Source organism: Achroia grisella, unplaced genomic scaffold (assembly GCF_030625045.1).
Source record: "Achroia grisella isolate CSIRO2021 unplaced genomic scaffold, CSIRO_AGI_Agris_v1 utg807, whole genome shotgun sequence".
In the NCBI taxonomy this organism is placed as follows: domain Eukaryota; kingdom Metazoa; phylum Arthropoda; class Insecta; order Lepidoptera; family Pyralidae; genus Achroia; species Achroia grisella.
This window is the reverse complement of record NW_026713028.1, coordinates 2,810,025-2,830,676: the sequence shown is the minus strand read 5'-3', so window position 1 is coordinate 2,830,676 and position 20,652 is coordinate 2,810,025. Positions and strand designations below refer to the sequence as shown.

At 31.6% G+C, this 20,652-nt stretch overlaps 2 protein-coding genes across 2 annotated transcripts in view; both read left to right on the top strand.

The window, feature by feature from the left end:
* LOC131851726 (unc-112-related protein-like) overlaps positions 1-20,652 on the top strand; it is a 331,640-nt gene that overhangs the window by 147,936 nt on the left and 163,052 nt on the right. The window lies entirely within an intron of this gene.
* Positions 1-20,652, top strand: part of LOC131851730 (putative epidermal cell surface receptor) — a 54,214-nt gene that overhangs the window by 27,166 nt on the left and 6,396 nt on the right. Inside the window, exons 3-9 of the mRNA XM_059202273.1 lie at positions 15,343-15,830; positions 16,002-16,188; positions 16,746-16,872; positions 17,265-17,415; positions 18,071-18,461; positions 18,657-18,873; positions 19,280-19,488. Of these exons, the coding sequence (XP_059058256.1) occupies positions 15,343-15,830; positions 16,002-16,188; positions 16,746-16,872; positions 17,265-17,415; positions 18,071-18,461; positions 18,657-18,873; positions 19,280-19,488 (1,770 nt within the window). The remainder of the gene's footprint in view (positions 1-15,342; positions 15,831-16,001; positions 16,189-16,745; positions 16,873-17,264; positions 17,416-18,070; positions 18,462-18,656; positions 18,874-19,279; positions 19,489-20,652) is intronic.

The following is a 20,652-nucleotide window of genomic DNA, read 5'->3' as shown; positions in this document are numbered from 1 at the left end:
CGTCCCGTTACAAGAGATTGAAAAAGTGTTGCCATGTTACAGAATTAAAAAATACAGTTTCCAACAAATGTATTACTTAAAAATCGCAATCATTATTAAAAAAGAAAGATGTAACTTATTGTTTGCAATGGATACACTAATAAAAATAATGTTACATGAACTTTATTTTATTTTTGAATATTTGATAACTACATATTTTTTGCACTCATTTGAACTAGAAGAGCAAAAGATATTTATGTATACACGAACCAGTAAATATCATCAATAACTGTTACTTAGCTAATGCTAATTAAAGATTAGAATTTAGTTTATTGTCACTTGAAATGCAATTTATCATTGTTTTTTGTTGGAATTCCTCAGATTAACGTAACGGTGTCGGTATATATAAAATATTTGTATGCTATTTGTTATAGGTAGACCTGTCAGTCTGTCACGCATTTGGCTAACTAACGCTTTAAGTATGTGTCAAGATCGAAAAAGATAATGCCAAAACCTATTATTAAGCAAATATAAAAATATACACATATACATGCCATTTTGAACGTGAAAAATTATGTCTGACTGTAGGTTCGTCAATTTTTCACGCGAGATCGGTTCTTAATGTTTGCCATAAAAATAGATACAAAACGAGAACGGATATAGCCCATATTTTATCACAAAAAGCAGACGAAGTCACGGAAAAGAAAGTATAAAACAGAATCTCTTTGTATCTGAAATATCTAAAACAAAAATTACAAATATACCACTGAAATAATTACAGATGATAAAATAAATAACAGACGCAACTGTTTTGATTAATCACGGTTCAATGAACTCAAACAGTAAATACTTTACAGTAATAAGCGACGGTTACGCGTTGTAAATAATTTATTAACGATTTATTTGGCAAAGTAGCACAATCAGTCACAGAGATAAAGCTACTAGATAGTTATAAAATATTTATAAGCATTCATTTGTTTCTAATATATTTTAACTATTATATGCGTTAACATTTACAGCCGTTATATGTTTCGAAATTTAGACTGATCATCATAGATAAATAAAAAATACAATTAATCAATTGACAGTTAACTTATAATTTGTAATTAATAAAATAAATAACAAATTAAATAGTAATGCAAGTAAACTTCATGAATTCATATAAAAGACATCAACGCACTCACTCACAAATGTTAAGTGTCGAGATTAGGAAATTTTAGTATCATCATTTCAGTAACCATATAGCTTACATTGGAAGCTGTATTACGATTGAAAGGTGAAATAGATAGTGAAAACTCAAGATACGAGGCTGTAGTCCTCTGGAATGGCAACGCGTAAGTGGTACCACAGGCGTCACATGATTCAAAACGATATCTGTAGTTCTATTCATATAAAATACATATTATATGAATGCCATATATATATATCACATATATATCTATATCTATATATAGTAGACGGGTACCACTACCATCAGATGGGCTGTCAGTATGTCTGCTATTCCATGAAAGTTGAAAATCAAATATATATTATACTAATTATTACCTACACGCGATGTACCTACCAGGATAATACCTAATAATATTTAAATGAACGAACTACAATGTATGACAAACATTTTTAAATCTGTTAAAAGATGTACAAATAAATATAGCCAAATTTATAATCGTTAATGTATAATAATTTGTACATAGACTATATATACATAGTCGTATTGAAAAATTCTATGTACGGAATGCGGCAGGTGGTATATGGTAGTGTGAATAGTGTTTATTTATTGTGTTTGTTTGTTAATTTTATAGCATCTCAATTTTTATCCAACTGTCATAAACAGAAGATTCTTAATTACAGGGATAGTACTTGTTTAAAAGAGATAGTAACATTTAAAAAAAAAATACTAAAAGTAAAATAACAGTTTATAAAAATTACTACCTAAAAATTCAAGTGGATTATGTAACTACTATTCTGTTAATTTAAAAAGATATACCTTTCACATGGACCAAACAGAAATGAATAAACAGTTCGAGAAGAGTCGGCGAATTCGTCAAACAGCTTTTTGTACAAATTGCCTCGTAATTGGGGACGACAATTTAAATTCATCGCGGTACGAAATATACGTGTTATATATTGCCGGGCCATTGAGGCTGGCTCGCCGTACCGGGTTTAATACGCGGTTAGTGTCAAAACACGTTTGTGTAAAATCGGATACACAGGCATACATAACATGGATATGACTAGTGTATTATAATTATTATACAAAAAGGATATTTACCATTATAATATTATTTAATGGTAAATATTCCATTTGTATAACATGTACATATTATACAAATGGAATAGCATTATAATATTATTAAATAATGCAGTTTCCCCACGTCGTGCTACTCTTAGCATACTTAGCTACTCTAATTCTGCAGAATTAGAGAATTCTGTTGGCCGCAGCTGATCTTTAGCTTCACCGGACGATAGGGGGCGAGTGCAGATGGCACTACAAATCCGCGGAACGACTTATGAAACGACAGAAGGCCAACGCCCGCCTGACGGATACTATGTATAGTCTGAGGACACCGCTAATGGTTCGAACCTCGGCTCAGGCCGTCGTAATTTCGATCCCCGTTTGAATTAGACTGGGGATCAATCGGAGGGGTCGTTGTACATGTATAGACATTAAGTGATCTCATTAATAAAAGTGTAGGTGGCCTATTGTAAAAATCTTCTAGTTTATTAAAACGGCCCGGGTGCTCTAGCGGTTTAGCACACCGTTATACCTGCAATGATCTCGGGTACGACTACTCGGTACAAACATATTCATAAATATGATTATTTGTATTAATCTGAACATTTGCATAAAATTTTATTTTTTTTTCTATAAAATTTCATTCCATTAAATATATATCTATGTATAGTCAGTATATAGAGTATCAGTAGTCTAGTAACCTATTACACAAGGTTTGCTTAATTTGGGACGCTTTATAAATTATGCTGGATTATTATTTTTATTTAATCCAAATATTCAGATTAGTTCAACCATTTAGTTGTGAAAAGGTCAGATATGCTTTCCTATTTATAATATAAATTTGGATAAAAGTAGTAATTAGAAAAAAGCATACCTGTAATAATTCGTGGGTCAGATTACCCATACTATACAAATATTATAAGCAATATGCAAAAAATAGTAAACACTTAATCATAGTTTTAGATTTAGTTAACAAACTATCTACATAGTAGGTATACTCCATTTTATTTCAGTAAACATTCAGAAACACCATAAATAGTAAGTCTTTGCGTCTGTATTCGTGACATATTCGCTTTATATTGAATTTGCTATGGTGTGATATTGTCGCTGTGTAATGATCACTTGTGTTCTCACATAAGAAATTCAGTTACTTTGTATGCATATTACCAATTTGTTTCATAAGAGTTAGCTATATAATTTAATAGTCTTTTTTTTAATTATGTAATTATTAAAATTTACGTTCTTTGGTAAAACAAACTGGTATATTTTGCTATTTTGAAAAGTAACAAGTATTCTTGTTTAAATAAAAATCTTTATCTGGCCCTGTCAATTGCAAAAACTAATACAAATATTTTTGCTAAGATATTTAAAACTTGTTTAACTGCTATGAGCCTTCTTCGTTACGGAGTTGATGACAAAAATAAAACACTTACTTTATAATTATTTACATGATGGAATATTTTATATAAGCATATTTCTCTCATATAAGATCACTATGTATTTTCATAAAGAAAAATCATAACCTATTTTGAATTATTAAATCTGTACTAATGATATAGCTTGTAATATTTAAAAATAAAATAGATATCTACAATGATTGCATTTCTATAAAAAAAATAACGACATTCGGTGTAAAGAAGGTGCGAATTTATATTTCAGTCACAATTTCAAGTCCCGTCTGCGTGTGTTTAGTGTTTTTGCAATTCTAATGTGAGATCAACCATCGAGATCTCCCACAGCCTTCATGGATATAAAATAACTAAAATTGACCACCTCTTAAAATGTATTTCGTCACAGTATTCAGTATATTTGTTGCAAATTTTAATAATCATTGATGTGATGATTTGAAGAGCTCTTTCGATATCACATATTTACATAAATATAGCGGTAATCACATCTGCCTAACATGCAGAAGGCCCCGGTTCAAAAGGGGAAATTATGTTTTCGCCCGGGAACATAATTTCCCCTTTTGAACCGGGGCCTCTCCGATCGATCCCCGTCCAATTCAAATGGGGATCGTAATTACGACGGCCTGTCCCGAAGTTTAAACCCCTAGCGGTGTCCTCAGACTAAAGCCAGGCGGGAGTTGGCCTTCAGCAGCTCCATAAGTCCTTCCGGGAATTTGGAGTGCATCAGCACTCGCCCTCTATCGTCCGGTGAAGCTATAAAGGTCAGCTGCGGCTATCGGCATGAGGATAGCTTTAATGTCAATATATTATATTAATTAATTTAAAGCGGAGCGGTTGGGACGAGATGTCACCATTCACGTTAGTAGACGAGGTCGTCGGGCGACCTCAGTTGACATACTGTGCGCGCGAAAGGGATTAGGATATGAGGAGTAATACCATACCACTTGATATGTTTATAAATGGCGCGAACAGATAGTCTGAAAAAAATAGTAGAAGCATATAATTGCTTCAATTCTCGCAACAATTATTTACACTTGTACATATATTTTGAACACCATTGCATGAAATAATAATAAGTAATGCAATATTTAACAAATTTCAAGTTGGGACACTATATTGTGTGTAACATATACAACATTAAACACAATATAGAACTTTGACTGAAATTTCATCACAATATGCATGTTTTTCACCATCTCTACTATTACATCAGTATAACAATGAGTGTAGAGTCATAAAATGCACCGGTAACTACACTACTATGTATGGTATGGTATGTATGGTAGCTGGTAATACAATATACGTTGCGGTTTATTATATTGATATCTATATATTTTATAATATTATATATGTTTATTATATTATATCACTAACGTCCCGTTCAGCTTTCACACGGATGCATTACATATCTTTCAATTTCTCGGCTTGTTCTGTACTATCAGTCGCATGTATTACCTTCCTCTTGAATCACTCTATCTATTGCTAAAAAGTATATTAAAATAAGTAGCGTAATTTAAAAGATATAAGTTAATAGATAGGGTCGGCGACTTTGTTTTATACTATGTAAAGATGACTAAAATTGTAAATATTAATTAAGTTCTCACAACAAACTTCTTAAATTAAAAATGAAAAAAAGTCCCGAAATTGTAAATAATGTTGATACTCATTTGTTAATAAGTAATTACAATTTTTTTTCTAATGTTTTTAGAACCTATTTTGAAATAGATTGTAAACTCCTATTTTTTAAAAAAAAGATACATATTTATTCATAATAAAATTCTAATTGAAATCGTCTTATTGCTTATTGTGGTTATACAACAACATTATTAACTAAATTAGCTTTAAGAACAGTGATTGATCTTCATTTTGCAATTCACCCTATTAAAATTAATTCAAGCATCTACAGAACTCCTGACTCAGATAGGCTCAGGTAAGTCCTTACAATTCATAACGATGGTGTAAAAAACGAGAATGATGGCGGAACAGTCGAATAGTATAGTCGTGACTTCACCGACGCCTTTTTCGGAAGGTTCAGCGCATTCCTCATACTTGCTCTTTTTGCCTTATGTTTTTGTTCTAAAACACTGCTTAGGGTTATGGTGAGGCATCAGCGTATTATAGAGTTCATTGGTTTTATTGCGGTTTTAAAACGTGGTCCTTGAAATCTAATGGTTTTGTTCACAAGTTAATGTCTAGCATAGACATTAACTTATTAATTAATTTTACTAATATGATTCTTTTACAGCCAAAACTTGTGCAACTGTGTATCATACTATATATATTATATTATATATATATATATTGTGTGGTATACAGATAAATACATAAAATAATACATGGAATACTTATTTCTTGATTTTACGTTATTTAGTTAGTAAGGAGTAGAATTAGACCTTTCCTTCTAGTTATTTTCTAATTTGAAAAAATTCGATAAAACCATATAATATAAAAATTTTAAGGTTTTATATTTAAAAAAAAACATTTTATTCCTCCGATCTTTAGATAAAAAGTTTTAAAGTACTTGTGTACTTCAAAGAATAATAAATAAAACATTTAAAGTATTATGTTAGATTTTTATATTAGCTTCGAGAAGTATACAATTACGAGTACAGGATATAATAATATGGAAATAAGGTCTGGTCAAATCAAATTATTATAATTAATAACGCACATAAGTAAAAATGGAAGTACTACACGAAGTTTATTATTTTTAATTTCCAGTTTAACAAAATATCTGCATTTCATATATTTTCTGCAATATCTTTTAGTATTTCTATCCATCCAGTAGGTATAAAATATTACAAATGGATAGAAATAGTAAAATATATATTTTTTGTAAATGCATACAAAATATAACAGATAACAGACAGATCATTAACTCACGAACACAATTGTTTGTATCGTGTGAGGAATTGAAACTGTAACCATCAGAATTTAAGCGGTATGCTAAACCACTGAGTTCGTCAATTTATTTTATTTATCTATATAAATAACTTTAATGCTGACAGTAGATAATGTAATAGTATATTTGCCGGACTTAACACTATGCGGCATTTTCGGCAATTTATTTTCAATATACTCTATAGAAGCTTAGAGAAAGGTTATACGTGTCAAAAGATGACATCTAGCTTTTTCTTATAATATTGCCGGCGTGGAAAGTAACTTTGTGACGTAAATTCACAGACACGTTCTAAATACCCACGTGTTCGAATGTTAAGTTTAATTAATGTGTATTTAGAAAGTTTTCACGAATATATACATGGTAATTATTCAATAACTATGGACCATGCGTTTTTTATTTATAAAACATAGAAAGGTCGTTGTTGGATAAGCCGGGAATAAATAATTAAAAAAAATAAAGGTATTAATAAAAGTTAATCTTGTCGTTTGTCTATCGTATTTTCTTTTAATAATGATTCTTTGTTTGGGTTTAATAATTATGAGTAAATTAATAATCAGAATGAGTTCAGAATTGACTGTTGACTGAAAAAAAGACTGCTCTATGGCTAACTCATAATTTAATATATATGTATATATATAAATAATTGTATGTTCTTGGCATGTTTTTCGGTTTATTTCTTCTAAACCACGTAACGTATTTTATACGTATAATATTTAGACTGACTCACAATTGACCACTAATGTAAAAATTACAAATTTTAATTCCGCTCATCTGGTATATAAAATCTTCTTCTGAAATCTATAGAGAAGCTCCATTCAAATCATTAAGTCATTACTAATCCCACGTTTATGCTGTTTGTGGTTTGTGATTCATTGGCATTGTGTGAACGGCGTTGTTTGAGATGCTTTTGGTATTTTATTAGGCGAAGGTTAACCACTCGATCTAGCAAAAGTATACCAACTTCATTTACAAAAGATATATGTTTAAGGATACATACGGACTAATCGATGTACTACGAATATGTTCGTTCTACCGGTTAGTTCCATTACCAATTATAATTTATTATTTTTTCATTTAGTCATAATTTGAGTCTATAGAAATCAAGTTTTCACCCCTTATGTCTCAAATTATATTATTTCAATGATTTCAAGTCATTATTATCATTGAGTCATCATACATAATAAATTCTATTTTTTTTATTAGAGTAATTTAAAGTAATATATATTTCGAATTTTGACTATATTGTACTAAATACATAAACAAATATACAGCTAGTATATGATATATACATATTTTACAACATAGCTCATATTAATGTAAATTTATATTTGTACACATGTATTTATACATATAATGTATTGTTGTGTGACCTACATGAACGACTATTATGGGAAGATTTTTACATTCTTTCTCTTATTGGATAATCGTAACCACAATTACAATTATTATCAGCATTGACAATTTATAAAAAATATTTATTTTTACTTAGTAGCATCATCATTTACATGGTACATTCCTATCCTTTCTTTGAAAATAATATTAATATTAGCTATATTTAATTCTATTACCTCACATTTACTATTAATCTTCAATAATTAAACGCATTGAGAGAGTATTTACAATACATTTAGTACATTGTTTCTTTATAGACAAGTTCGTGAATAATGCAAATAGAAAACGAGTGAGTCATGAATCGTGTTCCGAAGCTTTGAATCGTTTTTGTGTTGGTTTTAGACTTCGTAGAAGATCTATTCTTCATCTGGAAAAGTTTCTTCATATTGTTAGTCGATTAAATAAATGAATAATCCTGGACAATTGACACAGCGCCATCTAGGCCCACGGTAAGCTTGTGTTGTGTACTAGACAATTGATATAAATACTTAGATATTTTTCTAATTATATACATAGAAAACACCCGGACTGATGCAAACGTTCATACTCATGAATTCAAATGTTTGCACCATGCGATGAATCGAACTCCCGACCATCGGAAATAAAGCGATGTGCTACCTGCAAGACCACCGAGGCCGCCATCGTAACTTTAAATTAAGCAGAACTTGCACTAAACTACTGACAATTTTAATACTTAATCTTATTTTTTGTAAATACTTATGTATATTTCTTATACATTATAAATAATCATACTTAATATTTACATCGTACGAGAATTGAACTTCAATCATTGGTAACACACCGGTGATAAACCGCTAGATCACTGAGACCGTGAAAAATATAAACGTATCTTTATTTGCGCTTACTTCAAATTGCACATTCTTTATTACTTGGTAATTTGCACAATCTAAGGTCAATATGTCTTTTTGAATTCCCACGGCATTCGTTTCTTTTTTGCATGGTTACTTCACGTGAAAACATTGATTTGCCCGTAATAATTCGATCGTGTAAGGCGCACACGCAACTCCTGTTGTATTATATGCAACACATTGACATAACTCATGTTCTCGTATGTATGTCATTGTGCATCGCAACAGCGAACGGGTAACGTAATAATAAATTCTAATACTATAGTATTAAGGTTGAAAGTTTATAATACCGTAATATTGTGTCGTTATTCAGTGAGAGGTAAAAATATTTCATGGTGGAGTTAATGTATTGTTAATTATTTTACTATTTTTTTTAATATACTAATTAAATGCAAATAAGGTAGATATGTAGGCCAAATGGTGGTAACCGTCGCCTATATATTCTTTATTTTCATTGCCTTACCTTTCAACAGAAACATAACTGCTACTAAATAGGTAATGTACCCATGTACACGATTTTTTATAAAGTCTACTTAAGTAAACGCGTCAATGAGTTTTCCATATATGTAACAACCAGATTAATACCTACAAACATTCATACTCTTAAATAAGAGAATTTGTATTGCACAGATATCAAACTTGCTACTCCTGATTGAAAGGTTTTAGTAGTTAACACATTAAAATAAAGAAAATTTACTGTCAATAATTTGAAAAATATTCCGAAGCTCAAATCTTAGCTTCTTCTTGTTTCGATTCCATGGGAATTAAATATATTTTCCCAGAAAGATTGCGACGATTTCAGCACATTCAGTCACAGTTTTTAGATCTCTAAAAAATGTGACTGAATGTGCTAAAAGTACTGGCAGATGCCATAGGCATATTTTAACAATAAACAACATAATATTGGTCAGTATATACTGAAACATACTGAACAGTTTGTCTATTGATTTTGCGATCTTTTTATTTAATATAACAAAAATAATGTTGTAATAAACAACATTACTTTGTTTATTTCTAGAATAACTCTATTTGATTTAGTAGCACAACTTTGTCAGTGAAACTTTGATAATTTTTAATTATCTACAGTACCTTTTTCTTATTTATTAGACGCTCAGTGTTTGTTTACAGTGCAAATCAAGGCCTAATCATTAGGTACAAACAGAAATCATGATTGTAAATCACACGAGACCCAGCGGCTATTGTACGCCGATTACCGACCTTGTTCTGTTTAGATGCTATCGACAACTTAGGGACAACGCATCGAGTGAAAGTGGACGGCCGTGGATGATGGCTGATTGATGATACATCGAAAACACTTGTTCAGGCTTCATAAGGTTCAGGTGTAAACCAATTATGCGATTTGGGTACACAAAGATATGTTATCTGTACATAATATATATATATATATATATATATATATAGAATACTGAATACAAAATTGGCGATTTCGATATAAAACATTTGTTCAGGTTTCAAAGTGTACAGTACAGATAATATATCCTTATATATTATCTGTAGATAGAATACTAAATGGAAATAGTAATTTTTGGTATAACATTATTATAATTATTTGATGTTGAGATGTTGATTGGCTATAACATTTTATTGCAATCCCAATTTTACATAGCAAATACCGGTCGGGTACTATACAAATAAAGAAAAACTATATTAATAATGTAAACACGGAAGTATAGAATTAATTAATATAATTAATGGTTTTTTAATAAAAATCACAATTACCCTTTCATTTCGCTGTGAAACTATAGTCCTTCAAGCAGGAGTTGACCTTCAGCTGCTCTATAAATCCCTCCATAGATTTGGAGTGCCCTTGCACTGGTTTTTCATCCGGTGGAGCATGTAAAGGCCAGCTGCGGCCAACAACGTTAGAGTACTTTGAAAAAAATACTATTGTTCTAAACATTTCATTCATAGCGTTTAATATTTTTAATATAATTTTGAATTACTTCTTGCCTATAAATTACATGATTCTGAATTTTATTCAAATATTTAAGGCAAGATACATAGGCAATCGGCAGTCTATATGTACATAGCGTCGTGACGAGATAATGTCTAAGGCGTGTGCACAACACAATGATGAGTTAGCTTACTTTAATAGTGTTAATATTCAACACATTTATGTTCTGTTAAGGTCGAGTGATATTAACAAAACATCCATATATATATTATATCAATATTTCCATCCATATATATATTATACTAATGTTGCGATATTATCGATATTTTACATAATCGTTAATTTTTAATAATTCTTGTAATTGTACTTGTAACACGTGTAATTATGATGTTCCTTATAGATTATCCTTACATATATTATATATTTTAAGTGTATTATGTCATTTTGTTCTTATAAATTGTAGTATATAGTGATAAAATTATTACGTGTATATGGTCAAATATTTTTAGATTTGGTTTATAAGAATTCTGTTGATGTAAAGAATCGTGGTTAATTTAAAATTAATTGTACTAATTAATCGTATAAAGCGACTATTCTCAGTGTCTAACTGGATATTAAAAAAAGCAATCCTTGTCAAAATAGTCAGCGGCCGACCTTCAAAAACTCGTTTATAAGTGAACTAAAATAAAACAGAGTCAGTGAATCGTTAGCACCTGTTATCATTGAAGCATATGTCTTGTACGGATTTCCTTATGGGTCCTATCATGCGTATGGCCGCATCCGTTTACATCCGTGAATCCGAGTTTGCGCGTGAATGGATACACGGGTGCCGGATACTGCATTTACACACAGATAGACATGTTATGTCAGCACTTACTCATTCGGATGTGGAAAGCTTTGCGTGTATACGTCAACATCATTGCATTTCTAATAATTATCAACTAACTAGTTGACTGAACTAATTCTGCGGCTTCAATCAATCAACTAAAGTTTAAAACTTTAAATGTCAGGGCTATATAACTTGTTAGAATACCTCAGTGGACACCGCATACAAATGAGCTAAGTCGGGATTTTATTAATTTCTTCTTTAAAAAGACAAAGAGAATTTCTATGATTAGCTCACAGACAAACAGATAAACAGTACCTATTGTATCTTAAATTAAAAGATAATCTATATTATTTTTATATACAAAGCTAGATCTATGTTATTCAAGTCATGTTAACATATTTACACTTTCTATTTGATTTTATTAGTCAAATAGAAATTGGTTCATATACGTCGATCGGCACAGACTAAAATTTGCATGAAATAAATAAATTTTGTATAACATATGAACTAAAAATAGTAATAAAATAATATATTACATAAATTCATCTCGATTTAGATGTCATCCCGATTATAATCAGTAAAAGTAAGCCTGCCTCTATCCACCATTATTTTCTTTAGATAAAATTCATTATCGTTCTTTGTGTATAACAAAAAACAATACATTAGATGATCTTAACAAGATTACGATGAGGCCACTGCACTAATTTTGAATAATAATAAATAAACATTAAAAGCATATATATATAGTAATAGGTAAACCTATAACGTTATTAGACTTTTAATGGTGTATAAATTGTATAACTATTAAGTTATGGACTATGCACATATTTAACAAAATGTTTTAGTATATTTAGTATCTAGTTGGTTACAGATAAAATTAAGTTTAATGTAATGTCTTCTTCATATTCAAAATGTAATGTTTAATGAAATAGGTAACTATGTATCTCGCTGATCTATTTCACTTATCTATTCTTTTGTGAACTCTCACGATACAGGTTCGGTTAGTACGAGGTTCAAGGAATAACAACTGAAATGCACTAGTACGTATTTATGTTTTCAAATAAATAACGACGGCCTCGGTGTGGTGGTCTAGCGATTTAGCACAACGCTTTACTTCCGATGTCGCGGGTTTGATTCCTCACACCGTGCAAACATTTGTACTCTTGATTATGATTGTTTGTATCGGTCTGGGTGTTTCCTGTGTATGTATATATTTACAAAAGAAATATCTAAGTATTAATATAGTTGTCTAGTGCCCATAACGTAAGCTCTGGTTACCGTGGGACTAGATAGCGCTGTTCCAGTATTTTTTTTAAATTTGTAATTAAAAAGTCACTATAAATAACAAACAAACACACCTGTATCTAGCAGGTACACCAAGCATATAGTACAAAGTCTTTTACGGCTATCTTTTACTTAAAAAAAAAAGAAAATGAAGTTGCTGCTGTGTTGCTGGTTACATCTCATTATTATGTATAGGAGCACTAATTGCGTCATTCCATGAAGTATTCGTAACACAACAATCATTAATTCAACGTTTATCAAGCGTGTTGTCGGGCGCGTTGGACCGCACACCGGTCTCCCTCGGTGTTTTTACGTCCTTTGCCTAACCTACATACGAACACACGCACCCATGAGGTCATGAGATATTAAGGATGTGACATACTACTTAAATAATCGATTGTTAATATATTTTAATCGATTTTTCTGAAAATGATCAGATTATCAAAATTTTGTTATTAGGACTTCTTGTCTTGTTAGGTTTTTTAGGCTGGGTCGGTTGAAAGAAAATCATCTATGACAATAAGATCAATAAGATTAATTAGCGATTTATTAGAATACTAGCTACTCGCCCCGGCTTTGCTCGGTTGTACATGTTTATATGTATTATAATAAACATTCCTCTTCAATCACTCTATCTATTAAAAACATCGCTTCAAAATCCGTTGTGTAGTTTTAAAGATTTAAGCATACATGTAATGATTAAAATACTTTTTATATCGACTTTTCTAATGAATTATAATCGATTTTTCGGTAATCGATTATTATTCACATCCCTAGCCAGTTTCAGGTCGTTGCTAATAAAAAGCTCATATGTGCAACTAATCCAACACGTTTACGCACTAATACATGGAGACTAGGGTTCTTAGGATTAGAGATTAGTGTAATATTAAGGACTTCATTATTATTACCCTCTCAAATCAGTCAGATCGATCTCCATCCTAAATCCCCTGAATTTTTGAATAGTTAGTTATAAAAAATCTGGCTTACGCAACTTTATTAAAATAACCTTTTTTATGTCAAAAAGCTAAGATACCAAATTTACAGAAAGTAAATCTGTACGTATGTCCATTACAAATGAAGACGATGGTTATTTAATACACTAATGTTTTTCTCACGTTCAAATATCTTTGTAGTACAAACGTGTTGCAGCGATATTTCCAAATTGGCACTTCTTTTTATATCGTACCATATGAACTTAAACTCTAATACTATACCGTATAAAGCCTACAATTGTTTAACAGTAAAAATTGACATCACTATAATCTCGGCATCTCGTCTTTAATCGACGAAGCTTCGATGACAGTTATATCGGTGCGGATTGATTCGGCACGTTCAAGAAATTTTTGTTACAATCAATCTTCATTTTTATATTATAGCATGTCAAGCGATTTTATGCTTTACTGTCTTGTATAGCAAAATTTATAAGGAAATTATCCATATCTAATGACTTGACCTGAGGGAATACAGGCATACAATCCTACTGACCTTGCGCCACTTATCGTAGATCGTGTAGTCTTAATAATAACCGCTATTTTGCTGATGGGACGTGCTTGTTCTCTTTAAATTCGTTGCAGTGAGTTTAAAATAGTTGCAGTAACATGACACTCAAATTCTACATTTCTATTTGTTAAATTGTGTACTTTTTCTTTAATATTTCGGCCAGATAAATGTTAAGACCTACGACTTCTTTAGAACTGCTTATGATGTGATGAGCTACTTAATCTCTTTTATTTTTTTTTTGTGTTCAGTCATTTATATCATTTCCCAGAATTTGCATGGAATCATACCTATTTACACTTTCTTCAGTTCTTTCAGAAAAAATGTAAAACTCCTTGTTTTCTGTTTTGAAATTTATTTCTATCAGTATCAGTAAAAACAATAATCAAAGCTGATCCATAATAAATGAAAATATGATACAAAAAATATCGGCCGATTTGAAGACCTTCTCTACTTTGAAGGGTAAAACATGGAAAAAGTTGCTAATGAGATAGCGACTGGGGTAAATTATTTTAATAATATTTGCCTTATTACTCAATAAGTATTGCATCAACCAATCAATGCTAACTGTGACAAAGCAGGATGCATTGGTCAATGACATGATTATGAACATCAGACCTTACATGTAGCATATATTAGTATTCATGCCATATGGTGTCTCGTGGATGTTCGTGATCTTGATTATTTATGCAGTAAATATAATCTGTATATTTATGGATTGTGTGAAAGATGATATGAATAAAAGAAGAGTATGTTCAGATATGACGACCGATAGAGAGCAGTGGAAGAGAATAACACACTGACCGACCGCCGACCCCAAATAATGGGATAAAAACAAGGGAATAATGATTTATGTTTTGTATGTTTTTCTTTTATTTAACTGGAATTGCAAACATGTAAAGCAGCATTGACAATACAATTCGTAGGTGGTGATTTAGTGGTGGTGAAGTCCTTCTTTTAAATATGCATAATTTGATATTGAAAATCTTTTTTTAATGTAGCGTTATTAACTTAAAGTTTTTCATTACAGGTAAAATAACGAGTGAAGATGAAGATGTAGTACTACCTAAAGCAACGTCCAATGTAGAACTCACTACTACATTGCCACTAACTACAACTACGGAGGTACCGACAAGGTCTACAATTAGAATCGATGTATCTACTGCTAACAAAACAGAAGTAGATGTGACTACAGTGGATACAGATACTACAGAATCAATTAAACCTAAGCCTAGATTACTTAATTTAAATGTAGATGATTTACAAAGCTTTGCAAATGCATTGCATAATCAAACCCATGAAATTGATCACAAGAAACATTTAAGTGATTTAAGCGATGTTAATTTAGATGCCGATGAAGATGATGAGCCTTCAAGAATATCAGGCAATGAATCAAAGAATAATAATATACCTGATAAATTCTTTAGTAACCTCCAAGCACCATTTCACCCCTTGCTGACTGCAGATAAAGGATCTGATGAAATAGAAACCTGTAAAGAAAATGAAGTAACATACAAGGTATTTATTCCAATAATAATAATAAGAAAAATGTTACTGGCGCAAAGATCCTTGGTAAAAAGAAAATAGCAATTTTTCTAAATCCTTTTCTTAATAGTATTTTATGACTATTCTAAAGTGCTTATACTAAGTTTCTATGAATAAAGAAAATTATTATTTCTATAATTTTAGATCGGTGAACGAATAGACCGGGGTTGTGAAGAAACATGTGAATGCACTTCAGGAGGGGTATTCGAATGCTCCCCAAGGTGTAAACATCCATATATTCGTCGCGGTAGACGACTCAATGATCCATTGTGTTTTGAATCTCCAGTTGATGACTGTTGTTCTATAATCGCTTGTGCTACTGGAAACGGAGGTCAGTTCTACTTCACTTTTTTATTTTGCTATAATTGGTCAGTGAATACGGTACTTTAAGGACAATGAAAAGCAACAGACATCACAACATTATGTAACGTCATCAGCTTATGCGTTGTCATTCTGAAAGATAAGGTGGAATTATAGGGTATGGAGGCATACCTTATAATTTCACTGTTACTTTTCAAGAAAAATACTGCTTACAAGCAAGGTGGATAGTGGCACACGTAGACGCCGTTGTACACATCGTAAAATATGAAAACTAAGAATAAATTAATTACCTTCCAATTATAATTAAATTCTTTTAAGTACTGCTATTTTTATTGTAATTAGTACCAACGACCAGACCCTGCTTCGCATATGTTTTTAACAAAAATGCATATATTATACATACTCTTCGATATTGATGTCCTCTTTAAAACTGTAGTACACTTTGTTTTATTCTGAATAATTTTCGCAGCGTACGCCATATATGTCTTTGTTGTTTTTATCATATATTGTTTAATAATTAACTCAGCTAATGATAATGATATTGACAATAATATTAATTAATTTTAGAGAAACCAACAAGATTGGAGGTATGCCGCTACGGTAATGACACGTACCCAGTGGGTTCTAAATGGAACATTGGGTGTGAACAATCTTGCGTATGTGAACGTAACTCCGTCGTCACCTGCAAACCAAGGTAAATCTAAGGTTCAGTTCAAAAGGTCTTTATATAAATAAGTTACCTATGTTTTACATGCCATTAAATATAATGGTTCGACATAATACAGAATAATAGTTATATTATAGACCTGTTCTGGTTTAAGTTGTTAACAATATCTAGATTCAACCGTTTTCAAAAACTTTTTATTAAATTGTGTTTTTTATGTATGTTATTTTCCTAAAAACTGTTTTATTTGCGTGCACCGATTTGATAAGACCGTTTTGATTAAAAGTTCGTGCTCCTCGTGTGGTCCCATATAATTACAATAAATCGGTTCATTTAGAACAAAAATCTGTGCTAATATACTACAATGTCTAAAACAAAATTGTGCTATTGTTATAGATAATGTTATACTTGAAATGTTTTAGATGCAATCCAATTCCACCATCAGACAAATGCATAAACGTACAGGACCCTAAAGACGCGTGCTGTGAAGTGCAAGTTTGCGATGTGTCTCAAGATGTGCACGAAGAGCCTGTCGATAATGTCACCAGTTCCACCACAGCCAGCACCTTGCAAGTAAGCCACCTCTATTATAAAGGCAATGCAAGTATGCATACATGCCGTTACGATTTTTATCCAGATAGTAGATAACTGTCAATTGTCGGTGTTGTGGCAAAACAAGTCTTGACATGAGTATTATTGAGATTAAATTAATCCAAGAGATAGTTTAATTTCCAAGTTTCTTTCACCGGAGATCAAAATATTCAGTTACAATATAATTTTTAATTCTTCAGTGGCCCAGACAGACTTTAAGTCACACTTCTTGAGAGATATTTAGGGACCACTAGGTCACAACGCCATTAAATAATATATACATTAAAATTAATAAAATGTATATAAATAGTTATTGCCATAATTGTAACATGATGATGTGTTATAATCATGCTATTCATTAATATAATCGACAGTTGTTACTTATCATCAGGTAGATATATGGAGGCAGGTTCTAATAAATACTAAAATTGAGAATAATTGTATTTTAAAAAAATATGTACATAGTTATAAAACACTATAATGGTAGAAATATATAAATATTTTTATTTACCATTGCTTTAATTTATCTGAGATTATATTACCAGTAATAAATAAATAGAATTCATGCATTTATTTATAATAAAGGCAGGTGTATTTGATATACACTTTCTACAATATGTGCTCATTACAATTTCAGATGGCTAAAGAGACAGAAGAAACAGAGAAACACAAAGCTAAGTCAACAATGAGACCACTTGTGCTAGTTGAGCCAATCGGCTCAGTGAAAGTCTTACAAAATAATACTGTACAAGTTAATTTGATGCATATGAATAATAGTGAAGACCCCATTCATTTATTACTTAGCAGTGATGGTGGACAAACATTTAAGGATGTAGAACTTAAATACTCTAACCTCATTTTGAATTTAGAGGGAGGCAAAGATTATGTACTTAAAACAAAAGAAACAGACACTAAATTTAATTTTACTATTACTGCTACTGATAATGTAGCAAATGAAGTACCCACAGAAGATGTAAATAATACTACCAAGATTGGTTGTTACCAAGACGGACACTTTTACGCTGTAGGTAAGGAGTTTATTAGATCTGAATATATTTATGTTTATTGTAAAAGAAATTTGATAGATTCCTTGCTGGTTCGATTTGTCGCTCGTTGCTCTTTTGTACTTATGAGTTGTCTACTACTTATAACACAGCTGTACTTAGCTTGGGATTAGATGGCGCTGTATGGTCCAGGTTTATTATTGTTATTATTAAAACCAGGCGAAGAGTTCCACATCGGGTGCTCGGAGCTGTGCGAGTGCACGGGCGCGGAAGAGCGCGAGTGTGCGGCTCTGGTGTGCCCGGCGCACGTGGGCCTTGAGCTGGTGGCGCGTGGATGCGTGCGGTGGGCGCCCTCGCCGCCCGCCACACCGCCCAACTGCTGCCCGCGCGCCGCCCGCTGCCTCAGCGACGGCACCTGCCACTACAAGGGCGTCCCGTATGTATACACTTCATTATATTCCTGATCAAACCACATATAGTATATTTAAAGAAATATATAAGGATAATAACAACAAATGGTTGGTCGACATTAGCGATAGTGTATTTTAAAGTACAGTGGCGATGATGTCAAAAAATATGTCTGGTTGTAGACTCAATAACGGTCGAAATTTGATCACTAATAGGGGGTTGTACCGCTTCCACTAACGGAAGTAAAAATTAACAAATCTATAATATTGTTAACTCTATCAATAATAATATTTCATCTACTCATAAAAAATACCTTCAAATCTTTTAGTCTTAGTAGCTTCTTTAAAGTAATGTCGTCAAGAAAAATATTATACAATGAACGTAAGTTTTAATTTGATTATAAATGAATTATAATTACATTTTCATAATTTCAGAGTACCAAATTGGAGTGAAGTGCCAATAGAGCTCACTGGCTGTGAACAGCGATGCTTCTGTGAGAACGGCGAGGTGGACTGCCAGGAGGCTTGCACTCCCCTCTCACCAATTCCTCCCCAAACGCTCCGCTGTCCCCCTATGCACAGATTAGCGCCGGTTAACATTTCCGACGATGATTGCTGTAAACAATGGGGATGTGTTCCTAATGGTAAGTCTAAATACAGTAAGACAAACCATATCATTTAAAAATAATTAGTAAATGTATGAAAAGCAGATAATGTTTAAAAAATTATTTTTATATGATATTTAACTCTCATTGCATTACCAGTAAACTAAAATAAACCATTTTCATCAAAATGCTAACATTGACGATTCACAATGACACATTTGAATTTATATTATTAATAACTTTTTAATTACATTGCATGAGGGATAAGGAATGACATTAAACATTTATTTACCTTATCATATATCTTAACTATCTCACCAAATTACCGTTTGCATGAACTAATCATTTCATCATTGCTTACAGCAGGAATCACAAATGGATTTTATGACATGCCTAAAGTAGGCCAATCATCTCATAATTATGTGACGCCAGTAGCACCACTCCTACCGACAACCACATCAGTACTGCCTCAACCACAAGACGCAACTGATCCTATTGACTTCTACAAACATTTGAGTCCAGTCAAAAGCTACCCAAAAATAATCAAAACAAATTTTAATGATATCTCTAAATATTCTATAGATTCTGCAAAACATCATGGTGACAATATAACAGTTTTCACGTTAGATGATATAGATTCACCATTTAAAATGATTCCTCCTGATACATCCTTTACTAGTAGTAATAGCAATTGGGAGATGCCTCATGATGAAGCCGCAAACCCCGCAATATTCAATTCTTTTAAACTACATTCCGATATGGAACGACCTAGTATACAGTTTTCCAGAAACAATAAACCAAATTTTGTTTTATCTGATATGAAAATGCATGATATTATTCGAGAGCCAGTTAATAGACCAGTTGCTCTAAATTCATTTAGTGGTAATGGTATGGATACTAAAAGCGATTCTGGGCCAGTTAATAATCAACTTTCGCCAAATTTAGGAAACTATTTTTCACCGGCATATCAATTAACCCCACCTTTGGCAGAACCTCATAAATTAGAATCAAGTTCTAATTCTATTTCATCTAAAGTAGTAAACTCTTATTTCCAACCCATAATGCAAAATCAATCAACAAGGTACCTATTATCAAAACATTTGACAAATTCCCATACTTACGGTAATGAACATCAAGAACATTATTTCTCTAGTCCACGTGGAAAACACATAACTATACTTCGATCTAAAGATTTGAAAACCA